Source organism: Rhinolophus hipposideros (genome assembly GCF_964194185.1).
Source record: "Rhinolophus hipposideros genome assembly, chromosome: 25".
Taxonomy (NCBI): domain Eukaryota; kingdom Metazoa; phylum Chordata; class Mammalia; order Chiroptera; family Rhinolophidae; genus Rhinolophus; species Rhinolophus hipposideros.
The window spans coordinates 9,961,450-9,978,235 of NC_138071.1; the positions used below are offsets into that span (position 1 = coordinate 9,961,450).

Sequence of the window (16,786 nt, forward strand, 5' to 3'; positions counted from 1 at the left end):
AAAAGATGATAGCACCAAAATCCATACTCAACAGCAGCTAAATACCACATCTGTTTTTTACTTCACCCTTTGCTAATTCCAAGGGTAACTGCTGTGTTTTAAAAACAAACAAATGAAAAAACCAACAGTTGAGGCCAGTGCATTTCAAATAGCAAGCAAGGTATTACTTACTGTTAGTACTGTTTGTTATTGTTCTATTTAGTATTTGTTCAAATGCCAGTTTTTGTTAATATTTAGCAGGGCATGTTCTTGTAGTCACTTTTCAAGTAACCAATAAGGAGATATGGCAATCCATTCACACTTTCTTTTCTAGATCCCCTCACAACCGAAGATTTGTCAGTATAGGATTGTTTAGGTCAATGTAGTTGGAATTACAGAAAATGAAAACCAGAAGAGCTAGCAGGTCGCATTGGCATAGCTGAGAATTTGTGTAAAAATTTTTACTTTGGTTTTTATTTACTGGATTTTATTTCACATTTCTAGTTTTGTTTTGTTTTAAAAGCCTCATTTTCTTTCTTGTTCAGCTGAAACGATAAATTAGGCCTAGATATCCATAACTTTCACAAAGCTTAAACACCACCATGAGTTTTCTTGGTTTGGTATTCATTGTGTGCTATAAAACTACCAGGACATTTGACTCCATCATATCTACTTTTTCTGTCCCTCCTCTTATTTTTCAGGAGACTGCTGTAATGGTGAAAACTACAAGCCATGTGTCACGGGTGGGCGGCAGGGTTGGGGTGCTGCCTCTCTTGCTTGTATTCACTCATTCAGCCATGAAACCAGAAACACCTCCAATGATCAAGAACAGGCCTTTCAGTATTTTCTGGGCTACCCCAACAATGCAGTGTCAACATTTCTTCAATGTGGATCTGAATCTTCAATTATTTAATATTATATCAAATCCTTTAGAGACTCAGAGTGGATCAACATCTGCCATATTTTATCCAAATGAATTAGGATATTATCCTTATTTTCTCTCAAGATGGAAAATCCTTTAATGGAGGGATACCACAGAATATGAGCCTTTCTGAAAACCTTAGGAAAACCGCTGATGACATTGCAAAAGTTGTCCCATGGTGGACATCAGAAGCTCTTGCTGTCATTGACTGGGAAAGCTGGAAACCCCAATGGGATAGAAATTGGGGCAATAGAATAATATATAAAAAATAACTCCTTAGCCTTCACTAGAAACAACCATCCTGACTGGTCAGAAATGAAAGTGAAAACAGTTGCCCAACAAGAATTTGAAAATGCTGAAAAGAGGTTTATGAATACTACTCTCACACTGGCTTTAGAAATGAGACCAAAATGTTTGTGGGGCTTTTATGTCTACCCAGACTGCTACAATTATGATTACAGGATGAATCCACAGATCTACACAGGTAATTGCCCAAATGATGAGATTTTCTGCAATGACCAACTGCAGTGGCTATGGGGAAAAAGCACAGCACTTTATACTTCGATATATTTGGATAAAATATTGAAGTCAAGGTCAAATGCTTTGAAATTTGTTCATTAGCAAGTTAGAGAAGCCCTGAGAATTGTTGAGAAGGCTAGACGTGATTATGTTTTGCCAGTTTTTATTTTTTCCAGACCATCTTATTTGCATAGTGTTGAAGGCTTGTCAGAAAAATAGTGACTTACATAAGTAAAATTAGTATATAGTCTATGAAAAAATGTTTTAGGATGCTTATTTTCTTTTAATAATAGAATACTCTTCTATTATTAAAGCTATATATTTCTTCAAATGTCAAGCCAATTCTGAAACAGTGTCACTGCCAAGTAGATGTTTACTTAGAGTTTTTAGATAATTCTTACAAGCTTAGCATTTACAGGGATTTCCTACCGACCATTTCTTAAGCTTGAGTTAAATCATATAACAGATAGGTTAATTTTAATGAGGGAGAAATTTCAGAATCAGCTATTGAATGTGAAAGAGTAGCAGCAATTTTCCAAATCAAAAAATTCAAAATAGAGCTTGGGTAAATTATTAACTAACTATGCTTTTTGTTGTATTGCATTTTTATGTTTTAATTGGTTAGGTTAATTCAAAAATAACATAGGTTCTGTTGATTTTATCTTTAAGAGTTGACATACAATGTTAGTGTGGTTGGTGTCAGGGCATTAAAAGAGGGAGCCAAAGAAATGTACACACATTTTAAGAAAGGAAAACTATACTAAAATTGTAATACTCAATATATACTGATAACAAAAGAGGAATACAAGGTGCATTTGACTTCTGCTATTACAAGAGGTGCTCAAAGTGGTTACTGTCCAGACTCTTCTGATTACAGCGAACTGCTGCTTAAACAACGTTGACCAAAGTGCCCACTTGTCTACATTTTTTTGGCACCCCCATATGAACAGATAGATATTGTCCTTAGACTTAACACAAAGAAGGAAGCACAAAGATATGGGAATGAGCTTATTTAAATGATAACTTGAAAGTGTTCAAGCTTTTGCTAGATTGTCTATTAGATAGAATATTATTATAGGGAGTCAGTCAATCATTGGATGGGTGGCTAAGTAAAAAAAAAAAAACCAAAAACTCTTAGATCTCCATCCATACCTGTGAGCCCACAATTTTATTATTCCAATACCTAAAACAGAAGTAAGGCCTTTTGATAGATAATACATAGCTCACCTTCTGAGATCACTTTGAAATAAAGGCATTTAAAAGGAGTATCAATTCTTCAAACATTTCAGAATAAAATCTATTGACCCAAACATTGTGGATTAGACTTGATGTCTCTATCACTGCAGGATTCCTCAGTTTTATTCAAAATGGGATGTTTATTCCCATTTAGAAGGAAAACAATCATAGCATCATTACACAAAGTTGAAGGATCTCAGAGGTATCAAATTCACCTCTCACCCAAACATGATTTCTTTCTTACCTGACTTTTGCTTTAGCATTTTTTGATGGGGTACTCCCTATTCCAGAAGAAAAACTGCCATTTGGGAACAACATGAATTCTAGAAAGTTCTTGAGTATGTTCAGTCCACTCTATCTATTATACTCTGAGTTCAGTCTACTCTACTCTACTAAACTCTGGATAACGTCACACCACTAGCAATTCTACCCTCTGGTGTAACCTAGAATAAGTCAGATCCTTCTTTCAGATCTGGCTCTCCAGATATTTGAGGATATCATTCATACCTACCAAAATCTTCTTGATATGTTATTCCTCAAGTAAGAGCTCTCTTGAGTCATGTCACTGTCTCAGATCCTTTTGGGAAAGACATTGGGTTATATTTATTCATTCAAAAATAATTTATTGGCCTTTTGAGCAGCTCCTTTTGCTTGGCCCACTTCAAATTCTTTGGAGTCTACTTTTTCTAGACCTAATAATGCCGCCCTTGAGCCCTCTGAGCCTTTTGAGACTTGCTTTTGCTTGGGGCCTGCTCCCAACTTTTTGGACTGTATTTTCCCTTCTAATAGTGTGCTTGACCAGCTCCTAATTCTTTGGAGTATACTATCTTTTCTAATAAACTTCTCTCTTACCACTCTAAAAATAAATGATTTACTGAGTGCCTGCAGTGTGTCAGACAATGATAATGACAGTAGAAAATAATAGTAATCCATGTAGTCAGAGTTTGTCTTGATAGAAAATGAGAGAATGAGATGAGGCACATTTTAATGAAATTATTATTCATAACTTTCCCATTTTTTTTTGTACTATAAGACTTTTGGAGTAAATTATGGGCTAAGTATTACCTCTGAGCTCTACTTCAGAAATCAACAGACCACATACCCTACTCACCAAAAACTACAGAATTACCTAAATAACATTGTATTAAAGTGTTTTAATAGTGTCCTATTGTCTTCCTAGTTTCACATATCAACAAACAGTATAGATATTTCTTGCTTATTGCCTAAACAACATAACTTTTCAATGAAATTTAAAACCAACTCTGCTTGATATTTTCTTTCAGAAGTGTCTCAATTTAAACAAGAGACTTGATTTATATTCAAGGAACGTGATGTTAGTTAGTACAATGGAAGAATGATTTCCTTTCTTGTTGTATTAGACAAGTTGTAGAACACAAGCAGTAGTGTTTCTGGAGACCTCCTATAATGCGGGGAAGCTTGGCTGTGGCGTGACCATATTCTTTCTGGTCTTTGAACACCACCTTGTCTCTGGCTCTCTGATTCTCCACACCTTGCAGGGAAGGACAGAATACAGAGTGCTCCATCAGTCATCCTCTCTGTATTTCATCTTTCCCTAGTTTTTGCTTCTTTGCTCTTGGTCTATGCTCATGAAAATAACCTGCTCAGTTTCCCATCTTGGTGAATTATAATCTACTTTGGTCACCCAACTTGAGAGTTACTTGGATGTCTCTCTTCTTTTTCCATTATCCAACAGGTAACTAAGACTTACCTATCTTGATTTCCAAATAACTTTCAATCTGTCCACTCTGCTTTACAAGGACTAACATCTTTGTTGAGGCCCTCGTCATTTCTCACAGCAGTTTCCATCATCTCCTAATTCGTGTCCCTCCCTACCATCTTGATTTCCTCCTCCAATCATCTTTTTCATGTGACAGAAATATCTATCAAAGTGTCAAATTTGTGGCTTTCCAGTACTAACAAACTTTTGTAGTTAAGTCCCAATACTTTAAAATAGCATTAAAGACTCTTTATATTTGGGTCCTGCTTATATACAAAGATTCAGATGCCTTGACTTCTCCCCAAATCCCGTGGTTACTGGCAGTTCTCTGGATGGGCCACACTATTACCTACATATGAGCCTTGGCCCTTATTCTTCCTATTGGACATAAAACTCTGCTCCCTCTGGTCTGTCAGATGAATTTATACTCATTTCCAAAGACCCATCTGAAATTTCAGCTCTTCAAGGAAGCCTTCCCAGACTCTTCCATGTAGCATCAAGCACTTTCTCTAATGTATATACGTCTTGTGGGTGCTCATATAGAACTTAATTTATTATACTTGTAATTACTTGTTTACATGTCTCTCTCAACCATCACCCTATAGAGCTCCCTCAAGGACAGGAACTGGAATCTATTTCATTTTTATATGCTCAGTGTTTAGAATATTGCCTGGAACATCATAAATAATTGTAAATATCTCAAGCAGAATTACCCTTTCCAATTCTGCTCTATAGTTCCTTGTTTTAGAAACAAAGATAATGTTATCAATGTGTCCTTACCATAGTTGATGGGTTGAGTCTTATTGAATTGTCAGTGACTAAATGTGGTTTGGCAGGAACTACTTGTGATACATCTCTTTTCTAGGAGGACTTAGTACTTACAATTGGTGAGAGTGCTGCATTGGGGGAGGCAGGGATAATATTGTGGGGAGGACACAACTATTCTGATTCAAAGGTAAGCAGTGATTTCTCCATCAGCATCTTGAATATATTCTATATATTGTTGTTTGTTTTAATTTTTCACGTCAGGGACAAATGGTTCCTCTTCATCTGCTCACTTGACTTGAATGAAATTCAAAGAGACTCGTTAGTACAGAGACTTTAACACTGAGCGCCTACACTGCACCAGCTACTGTGGTTAGTAGCAGGGCGGAAAGAGCATAAGCTTTCCAATGAGACAGCCCTAAGTGAGAATTCAATGTTCACATTCTAGGGGTGTACTCTTGGGCAAGGTAATTAACCATTCTGAGCCTCAGTTTCTCCATCTAAGAAAAGTACTGAAGTCTACAGTGTAGGGATCTTGGTAGACTAAATGATATACTGTATTTTCAGTCTGTGGCTGGAAATCCATGTACCAGTATGTGGAGGGTCATCTTAAGTTATACTCCTTTTCAATTGTGTGGGTGGTCAGTGCCCCTAATCCCCATGTTCAAGGGTCAGCTGTAACGTATATATATATATATATATATATATATATATATATATACATGCTCACGTATATGCCAAAGAAAAAGAATACTAAATTTAAAACATTTTTATCCACACTAAGGATAATGGATTCTCTAAAAAATGATTCTTTTTCTGATTATCTATGACAGAAATGCTCACAGGAGGAAAAAAATATATTACATAAAGTCTTATTAACAGTCTACTCTTGACAGTTGTGCACACACAAAATAGCTCTATTATTTTCCCACAACTGACTTTGAACATGTGCTGCTGGTTGCCTGGCTCACTGCCTAAGTGAAAATTCTGAGACCACAGTTTTTCCTCACTTCCAGGTATTAACCAATAGTCCCATTTTCAAGTATTACAACATCCAGCCTCACAGAATATAAAACAGCCATCTCTTTCTGACTTGGAATGGCACAAATTAGCAGGATGGAGTTGTTAGCAGCAGTAGGCTGGAGTTAGCCAGCTTGGGTTCCAATGCTCATGCTTTGTCACTACTAGCCATATGACCGTGAGCAAGTTATTGACTCTACAATTTCTTTATCTGTAAAATGGGGGAGAATAATAGTATCTATCTCATAGGGCTATTATGAGAATCTCATTATTAATAAACGTGAAGAACTTAAAACAGTACCTGATGTTCAGTAAGTGCCATGTAAGTGTTGGTTATTATTATCCAAGTTAATCATTTTCACCCCTCACCCTACATCCCCACGCTTGGGTCTCAGGTGTGGGGAGAGGAGTATGGAGTACGTGACTTTACAAGGGCTTAGTCTCTCATGTAAATGATGAATCCACTGAAATGTTACTTTTCCTCAGCCTTTCCAAATACATACAAAACTTCGGATCTTAGTACCGCCTGGACAATGGAATCACATTTTGAGAGTGATCTAAATAGATCTCTATTTTTCCCACAGGAAACTTGCTTGTCTGTGCAAAAGTCTATTCAAGGTCCATTGGGCCATTATGCTGTTAAGGTGACATTTGCAGCCAAACTCTGCAGCCAAAGTTTACGTACCAATAATGGAAGATGTGTTCGAAAAACACCTGAATCCTCCTCCTATCTGCATATGCCTGAAAGCAGCAGTAAGAAACATGTCCTAAATAAGAGCTTCAGATTCATCATTTCTCCATCCGATGAACGGAAGATAATAAGGGACATGAAGAGTGGATTTGAGTGTCATTGCTATTATGGCTGGCGTGGAGTCTTGCCAAGTCTCTTCAGATGTCTTGAGAGGGGAAGAATAGGCTTCTACGGCTAACTTTAAGTGTTTTTCTCAGCATGACTTTATCTGTAATTCTGTTGAAATTTTTTACCCCTACTACAATACAATGTTAATTTCTCTTTGAAATACTGAAGAGTAGAAGATGCTGATTTTTTTTAACTTCAATCTACTTTTAAAATATTTATTGACATTAAACTAAAAAACAAAAAGGTAATCATTGATTCCATTCATTGATATAGCAATTATTTATTGGGCGCTTCCCTCATGCTAAGCACTGGGGATAAGGAAGGGAACATACTAAACTCCCTGCTTTCATGGGGTCTTAAAGTTTTATGGGAAAATGAACAAAAATAAACAAATAAACAATGCATATATGTCAAGTCGTGATAGTGCTGCGGAGAATAATAAAGCAGGGTAAAGGGATTACGCTGTGGGAATTTCATGTAAGGTGGTCAGAGAAGGCCTCCCTAATGAGATAACCTAAAGGCAGGAGGAGCAGGTCACAAATATATCTGAGAAGAACGTTTTTGGAAGAGGGAAGAGCAAATGCAAAAGCTTTTAAGTGAGAGCAAGTTTGGGATGTATTAGGACATCAGGAAGGTCAGTGTGGCTGATGCAGGAGAAAGAGTAAGGAGAGTGAGGAGCCAGGCCATTAATTAACTTTATTCAAACTAAGAGTCTGAGTGACAGTAACTTTAAAAAAAAGAATTGAAGAAAAATTTCTGGAGAACGATGGGTCCCATCAAACATAATATCTACATTAAAAAAAAAAAAACTACACACTCAAACTGGATAGTAACAAGAGCACCTATTATGATAAGCTATTGCTACAATGGTCTTGAGATACCAATCATTTATAGCAACCTGGAGAATTTGTCATAGGTCATATGGGACTTGGAACCCACAAAAACATGGGAGCTTAAGAAGGCAACCATTATGTTATAGCTGTTTGTGTTCCAGGGACTGAAAATTCCTAAATAATACAAGTGACTCCAGGATATCAAGTCATAGGGGCGAGAGGGATGCGGACTGAAGGCTGTAGCGTTCAATTTTATCCAAAGTGTCACTAGGGCTCTTGGAAATTCCCTTAGCAATCAGAAATATCAGAAGGTAAGCCCTGTTGGACTCTTGTAAGATGGAATTATATAAGAAATTATTTGATTTGATGCTTGTTGGTTTATTAAAGTATATCATATCTAAGCAATTTATTTCCTTTCAGTTTTCAATGCATGGCAAGTCATTTGAAAAATTCATGTGGTCGCTTGACCTGACTTAGTTATAATCCAGATCATCTTCTTTCATAAAGACTCAAAATAAATTATATTTTCCCAAATACCATTTCTCTCCTTAGTTTACAGAAGACATTTTCCTCTCTGACATCTTCTAAATATGGCACTTTTATATGTACTTCCTCCTGGCATACATATAGAGCTTTGATAGATTGCATTCAGATTCACACTTCAGTTCATTTGTTTGTCCATTAATTCGTCATTCATTCATTCATTCATTTACAAGAGAAGTAAAAGTTAAACAGACAGTGAAATATAGTAAGCTAAATTGAGGGCTATCTGTTAAGTTTCCCTATTTTATTGGTATACTGCTGCACCACGACTGCAATTACCTACTAATTAGGTCCTTGCATTCAAGTAAGAAATGTTCTACAAGTATTAAAATTGGTAACAAACCATGATAAGTGAAAAGGAGTGGGTCCTTCTTTTTTTACAATGATAAGTTTTTCAACAATATTAAATCAAGATGTTCAATAAATTCCAATACAGCCAGAAAAGGCAAATATTAGTAAATATTACCACTATTTTGAAGATAAAGAAAATATGAAGAGAATGAGAGGTATAGCCAACTTTACCCAATCATCAGTGAATACGTCAAATAGGATACACATCAGTGCTCTCTGCTGTTTAAACTTACAGTGCTTCCCAAATAATCAGGGTGTAATAGGAGGTTTAAGGTAGCTAAAACAGAAAGGGAAAACATATAGAAAACACATAGAAGAAAGTAGGAAGCACCCCAATTCTATAACCACCAGACCAATCAAATTCATTTTTGGCCTGTGAGGGGAGAAGGCTCAACACAGAAAAGATGGTGCCCACCTGCTGGCTGCATGGGGGGAAAGTGGGGACTCTCCCTCCAGACCTCTCCTTGAAGTTACACAAGTCAGTCTCTCTCCATATGTGTCCAATGCCCCCAAGTCACCGTCCTGCCACTGGAGCCCAGGGTGAGTGGCCTTTGTGAGCCCTTTAAGAGGATGTCTGGGTTTCCCTCATTCTTCTGTCACACCTGGGCAGTAGGAATCCCCACTGTTTTTCTCAGCCAGAAGTTGTGTGAGCTCCTCTTCCCAGCACCAGCACTCTGAGCTAGGGAGGCTGGTGTAGGGGGCTGGGGTACTCGCTCCTTCGTGGGGAATCTCTGTGGCTGAGCTATCTCTCTCAATTTTCAACTGCCATTTGTGGGTGTGGGACCAGCCCATTTCTCATCTCTGCCCTTCCTATCAGTCTTGACGTGCCTTCTTCTTCACATTCTTAGTTATAAAATTTCTGTTCAGCTAGACTTCAGATGGTTCTCCAGGTTTACTGTTCTATAATTTAGTTGTAATTTTGATATGTTCATGTGATGAGACAAGCACAGCATTTACCTATTCCACCATCTTGGATCTCCTCTATAACCAGTGTTTTGAACTCTGATACTGGTAGATTGCTTGTCTCCATTTTGTTTAGTTTTTTTTGTTTGTTTTCTGGAATTCTATTGTGTTCTTTCAGTTGGAACAGTTTTTTTGTCTTCCCATTTTGGCGGTCTCCCTATTTTTGCTTCTGTGTATTAAGTAGAGCTGCTATATCTCCCAGTCTTAGTATAGTGGCCTTATGTAGTAGGTGACTTGTGGGGCCAGTGGGTGTAGGCATCACCTGAGCCAGGTGTGTCCCTTGTGTGAGCTGTGTGTGCCCTTCTTTGCACGTAAGTGAGAGGGGTTGACCCTCAGGCTGACTGGCTGTTGGGACTGGCTGTGACTACAGTGGAAGAGCTGTTGTGCAGGGGTTAATCCCAAGGAACAGGATTTGCTTTAGTGGGGCTCTGGTGCCTGCCTAGTCTGACCTTTGTGTGTGTTATTTGTGGAGGTGGTTGGGTGGTGCTCTGGTGTGGTCTGAAGCTGTCCACCAGGTGTGTTGGTTCTGGGGCTTCTTGGAGGGATCTGGTGAAGGCCAAGGTCAGCCACTGCCTGTGCTCTGCCCAGGACAACTTGGTATGTGCTACAAAGTGATTTGCAGATGGTTGCTACTTGTGCTGGGCTTAGCGGTGCCTAGGAGAGGCGGTGAAGCAAGGTCGGCTGCCACTAGTATCAGGCTTGGGGCTGCTAAGCAAGAGGTCACACTGAGGCCAGATGCTGCTTGTTTGGGGTTTGTGAACCTTTGAGAGATTTTAGGGAGGTCTGAAGCACGAGACAAGACGAGCCATTTCTGTGGAAAACCACTGAAGGCTTTGACAAGTTGGGTGGGGTGAGATCTCAGGGAATCACCAGGGGAGGGCAAACAATGTTAGCTATATTGATAGAGAGATATGGAGCCTGCCTGTGTCTGCATGTTGGGTGGGGAGAGGGCTTAGCTAAGGAACAATGGCTTCTGCTAGTACTTCTGTGTGGGAGAAAGCTACCCTTCCAGCCTGAATCCAGTATGTCCCTGGAGCCTTTTGAGCTGCTGTCCCAACACTCAAGCTCAGAGCAAGTGAATTCCTCAGTGAGTAAGACTGTGTGTGGGTCCTTTCAGAGGAGCGCCTGGGACTCTAACAGCCTTCCATCTCACTCAGTCACACTCTCTGCTGGTTTTCACAGCCAGAAGTTGTGGCGACTTCTTTTCTCAGCACTAGAACCCTGTGTAGGACTCCTTGCTCCTCAGGGGGGATCCTCCATAGCTGAGATATCCCTCTTGAGTTTTAACTGCCATAGACAAATGTGAGACAACCCATTCCATGTCTCTGTCCCTCCTTTCAGTCTTGACATGCTTCTTCTGTATAACCTTAGTTACAGGACTTCAGTTGAGCTAGACTTCAGGTGATTCTCAATGATAGTTGTTCTGTAGTTTAGTTGTAATTTTGAGGTGGTTGTGGGAGAAGGTAGCACAACATTTACCTACTTCACCATCTTGACTAGAAGCCAACAGGATTCTTATGTTGAATGGAGAATGGACTGTAAACTGTGAAAAGGCTGAGGCATGTTGACTACATTCCATCTGGAGCATCTGTGAGCAGCAGTCAGGTTACTAAGAACCCTCACAACTGTTAGTGAGGAGAAAACTGTAAAGGAAGAGGAATGTAATTCCATCAAAGGTTGAGTAGACTTTCCTTTTTTATCCCCTTCATGCCCTCAGGGAAGACCCAGCTATATCTAGTTCAGCTGTGCTTTTTGTATTTGGTCCAACAGCCAAACTCTGAATGTTACCTAAAAAGATCTTTCTCCATATTTTAATGTCCTGGGGTCAAATGTCTCTGTTACTTATCATTCTACATACTGTGGGAAGTTGAATGGTCTGACTGGTTCTGCTACACTGAAAGAAATATTTTAATTGATTGCTCTGATAACTGGTCCTCCACGTACTTGTAGGGTGTTTTTCGTTTGTTTGTTTTTGACTTGTTGCTGCACTTAAGGTTTCTTTCTCCAAAAGGAGAAATTCATACCTTTAAAGTAAGTTTCTACTATTTAAATATTTCTGATTCAGTTTCATCTGTTTTCAGTCTTTGAGTCGTGTCACCTCTTCTTGTTTTCAGCTTTATATTGTGTTTTGTTCTAAGAACATGTACTGAAGATGACACAGTAAATATATGAGCTCAATTCATCACCTTAAACCATTAGTTGTAGTAAATTAATGTATATACTCAGGGTGATAGCTAATACCCCATGAGTTAGTTATTCTATTATCATCAAGGATAGCATATTAGGATTTATTTTTTAAATACTATATATTGTAGTACACAAAGCACTTGACCCTTTTTGCTCTTTAAACTAGAAATCTTTTAAATATACAGTTTTCTTTACCTCTCTATTTTACAATTCAAGTTCCAATCAAAGTTTTCTTTTTTCCTTCTTACGTCAGTGAATTTAAAGTGGGTATTTTCAGAAAGCAATGGTCACTTATAACCATATACTTTTTCTTTTTTTGTAAGTCACAGAAACTTTTATTGGAAACAAACGAGCTGCAGCAAAGTGACACTCAGTGCATGCTGCCCCATGGGCTAAGTGGGGGTACAGGGAGCCAGGAGCCAGCCCAAGTCCAGGGCAGATGACCACTGTGACCTGCTTGCTGGGTCTAGGGCCCTTTGGGCTGCAGTGCACAGGCCCAGACCTGACGCCATACAAAATACAAAAATAAGCTCTGCAGTCCAGCTGTCCCTGCCTGTGTCAGCTTCTTTGGGCAGGGCAGTGGCTCTGTGCGAAGGTTCAGTCCAGCCCCAGTCTGTGCAGCAGAGCCTGTGGAGGTGAGTGCTATCCAGGCACTGGCACCAAAGGGCTAGGTGGGCTGCGCTGGAACTGTGGCAGCGTCAGGGTCTGGCCAGCACCTGGGGAGGCCCTGGAGCCCCTCTGGCCAGCAGGTCCAGGCACTGGATGAAGTTGGATGAAGCTGGGGTCTCTGCTCCTCCTCCTCACATACAGATCACTGGAACCCCATCCTTCATGGCGCTGGGCTCCTCAGGGCTGCTCTCACCGCCTCTACTTCCCCCAGCTCCAAATCCAACTTGTTGCCTACCTCTGAGGGCACGTACGTGGATCCACAGATGGAGCGGCAGCGGAAGAAGAGGACCCGTTTCGGCCGCTTGTTGTAGAAGAGGTAGTTAAAGGACCAGAGGCTGCCATCCTCCCCGAAGGGGTCCGAGTCCAAGTCCGGGTTGTCGCTGTCAGTGTCACATTCGGCCGGGCACATCTCCTCGTCCACGGTACTCCACAGCTTTGGCTTCAGGGCCTTGACGTCCTCTCGCACGCCCGAGAACAGACTGCCCCGACTGCACCCCCAGTCGGCTGGGTCTGGGCTCCCGGCTGAACTCTTGGCTGCGGCTGAGGTCACGGTCAGGGGGGAAGGACTCGTTGAGCCTGGCGATCAGGTAGAAGAGGGTCTTTCGGCTGCACTCGTCGCTGCACTCACCACCTGGGCTCTTGGTGAGTCTGCTGGGCTGAGGCCCGAGGTCTGCGGTGGGGACAGTGCCTCCAGCACGTGTGGCTGGCCCTCCAGGCAGACCTGCCTGAACATGGGCTTGTCGTCCCCCGACCCCCATCTTACATGAGTAACTGTCAATCCTGCGGATGGTGTGGGCATCTCCGGTCTCCACGGTCAGCGGTGAGTTGATGGCCTCGAAGCCCGAGTTCTCCAACGGTGTCCTGTCCTTGGGAAGGGGGTCCTGCGCTCTGAGGGGCTAAGCCTGCCTGCGCTACTCTCTGTCTGGCCAGGTGGGGCCAGGCCGGGTCAGGTTGGTTGATGTCTGCGCGGGGGAGAAGCAGGTGCGGGCTCTCGCAGGGCGGGGTCCTCAGGACCCAAGGGCGGCGCTGCGGCCTCTGCTCGGACCGCCCTGCATCCCGGAGGAAGAAGCTCAAAGGTGACATCAGGGCTGTGACCACGACATAGCCTCGCACCTGCACGGCGCCCCCACTATCGCGACCTACCCGCCTGCTGACCGCCCCAGGTCGCCCAGGCAAGCGACCGACCGAGCTCGGCCTCCTCCGGTCAGACAACAGCGTCCTCCCATATACTTTTAAGAAAGTCTGCCTTTGGTTATAAAGAGATTTAATGCAAGCCTCCAGTTTAACTTGGAGACTGAGTCACTTCTGTAATAACATGTTTCTCTGAACGGCCACAGGCCATCCTCTGCCACTCAACGTCTGCCTCTACTTTGCAGCAGGTGACTAAAGGACAAGCAGCAAGCAAAACCAGAGGTAAAATAAACTTTTTGTTCTGTTTGACAATATTGAAGGACTGTTTTTAGAAACATGCTTCGTTAGGGGCATTAGAAACAACTCATTTTATTAAATGTCCTGGAATACTCCAATTTCTTTTCTGGTCTTGCTTTATTAACTTTGCCAATATAATACCTTTCAAAATGTGAGCTTGCTTTTAGGTACCTAGCACCCTAAAACTACGTTTGTCCTGACAGTTACATCCAATTTCAGTTATTTTAAATTTGTTGTAAGTTTATAGTTGAAAATGATTCTCACTTTACTGACTATTCAAAGTTTGCTTCATTTCTCCTCTTAATACAGAATTTCTCTTTTAAAAAAAAAAGCCCCTTTTACAGTATGTTGCCGTACGTTACCATAACCTACCACTTAACTTGCCACAGGAGTAAAATATATTCCTCAAATGAAGAGTCCCCAAAGCGGACTAGGAAACTAACTGAAAATCAGCCATTGGAACTTATGGCTTTATGAGAGAGCCACAACTTTAATATTTTTTATAACATAGTTGTGAAGAATTCCTTAAGCTAACTTTACAGACAATAATTTTCTTGAGAGTATATGTACATGTCCTTATTTGATCAAGATTTTATTTTTGCACAATTTTTGAAGACATGTTTTTCAAGATGTGGTCCATAGTTACCATACCTACCATGACGTACAGTATTAGAGAACTGTTATTTGGAACAAGTATTGCAGTTTTAAAGAAACATGGATCCTTTCAGGACATGGACATTTTTTCGTCATAAAAACAGGTTTTAAATTTTCTTTGCAAATGCTAACAAAGGGACTGAATATTTAGAGATAACCAACAGACACTTCAAATTGGAAAATTTATTAATAATTGGGGGAAAAGATTTGTACATATAGATACATATAGATAGATTTATATTTTCCAAGAAAAAAAGTACCAAATAATATAAAAAGATAAATCTTAAATAATTTAATCCATTGGGGAGAGAAAATCTTAGTCAAGAAATTTCCTAATGATGGAGAAAAAAGCTGTGTACTTCAGTGGCTACATAATATCAAAGATAAAGTGAAATAGTTGAAAAAAAATATGAGTTGAGTAAGATCGTTTAGGCAATAAAACTTGAGTATTCCTAACTCCATTGCCAGGTCCTGTGTAACTAACTTGAATATAGATTTTGTTAATTGAGATACTCATATATATTTTACTCATATATACTACGTTATTGAAGAAATATCTAAGGAATCTTAGTTATATGCTTTATTTCAGCCCTGTTAGTAAATTAAAATTCAGTTTGATGATGGAAAGATCTCTTATTGAAGTATTCATAGATTCTTTATATTTAAGTAGAGTCACAAGCAAAGAATTGAAAAAGTGTTAAATGCAAAAGTTAAAAAAACAAAAACATAACAAGTTATCAAAATTCATGTATAGAGATTCAGGGTTTATATTCTTTATAATTTTTTTTGAAAATCATAGTGTGTGACACATTTTCTCAGCAATAAACTTCTATGTGAGCCTGATTCTTTCTTGGGAAAAGTTTTAACAAATTCAGTAATTAAAGTTATATTTATCCTTACATCATCTTCTATAATTGCTTGTTTGTTGAAATCTTAGTCTCCTTAACTTAGCCCATCCCTTGAATATTTCTACATGTAATAGAATTGCAGATACTGTGGATTTCTATCAGAATAATCTCGTTATCTTTTTCACAGAATGAAGCCCTTTCTCTAAGCATAGCTCCAATGTTCATAATAGATCCAAATGAGTAAATTCTGTGCATCCTCTTGTCAATTATATTTGAAAAAAACAAATCCCACTTTTCAAGAATGTCGGAGCCTGCCGACGAGACGAACAGTCCCTGGAAGGGGGAGCGGGAATGAAAAAAGAGACACACACACATATGATGATGCTGCAGGTCTCCAGTGATGCTGGAGGTCTCCAGTGATGCTGGAGCAATGATTTAATCACCTTCACCAATATATATACCCTATGGGTACGTGCAGTTTAACAATAACATGGGTGCATTACCTCAAGCAAAATAAATTTTTAACTTTTACACAGAAACTACAAAATCATCACAAAGTTTCCTAGTCATAATTATTATAGAAAAGAGACTACTAAAATGTCATGATAGCCACCAGTTATCTGTGTCTGGGAAACTGGCCAGTTCCATCTCATTCCTTAGCAACTTGTAAACATTCTCAAGGTCCTTTACCTTAGAAGCTGAGACAAGTTAACTATATATTAGCCAGTTCACAAGGTTTCTGAGAAACAAGAAATCATGGCTCCCCACATATCCCCCTTTTTTTTATTTTAAAGCTGCAAAAATTTTCATACAGCAAAAAAGCAGGGTGACGGCGCCTGGCTTGGGCGTCTCAGGATAACCTTATCAACTTGCCCGTCATCGGTGCTCGTACTGTGCAATACAAGCCCTGTCTTAGGTGTTGAAAGGCTCCTTAAGACTTACCCGTCTTTGGCTAACCCGTCCCATTAGGCACAGGGGGGAGAGGGAATCAAGGTCTTGTTTTAAGTTTCAGTTGATAAATGTCAGCTCGCAACTCCAGTATTTGATTAATGAAATGCTTAATGAGGATGGGAAGTAGGCACAGAATCACACAGACACAGATGCTTAATGTTAGAAAAATCAAGATAGAATAAGTGAGATTTGGCATAGAAGGCATAGCATTCTTAAGAACATCAATAAATTTTGAAGCAGCCTGGGCAGCATCAAATTTCAATGGCTCAGCTTCTTTTATAATTTTAATTTCATTATGAAGCTGAAGCATATCTAGAGACA

The 16,786-nt window shown here is 39.9% G+C and overlaps 1 protein-coding gene and 1 pseudogene across 2 annotated transcripts; one reads left to right on the forward strand and one right to left on the reverse strand.

Annotated features, from left to right (window-relative positions):
* Positions 1-692: 692 nt before the first annotated feature.
* LOC308492845 (hyaluronidase-1-like) lies at positions 693-12,681 on the forward strand (the record flags this gene model as incomplete). Its single annotated transcript, XM_081038307.1, is given in 9 exon segments — positions 693-974; positions 976-1,170; positions 1,172-1,519; positions 1,523-1,633; positions 5,260-5,349; positions 6,764-7,050; positions 7,052-7,078; positions 7,080-7,140; positions 12,478-12,681. Coding segments are annotated over 9 exon segments (1,605 nt in total).
* A 63-nt stretch (positions 12,682-12,744) lies between these two features.
* On the reverse strand, positions 12,745-16,394 carry LOC308492846 (repressor of RNA polymerase III transcription MAF1 homolog; annotated as a pseudogene). Its single transcript has 3 exons — positions 16,375-16,394; positions 13,500-13,830; positions 12,745-13,450 (listed from the first exon to the last, which is right to left on the reverse strand). The product of its transcript is annotated as a repressor of RNA polymerase III transcription MAF1 homolog (transcript).
* Between the last annotated feature and the right edge of the window lie 392 nt (positions 16,395-16,786).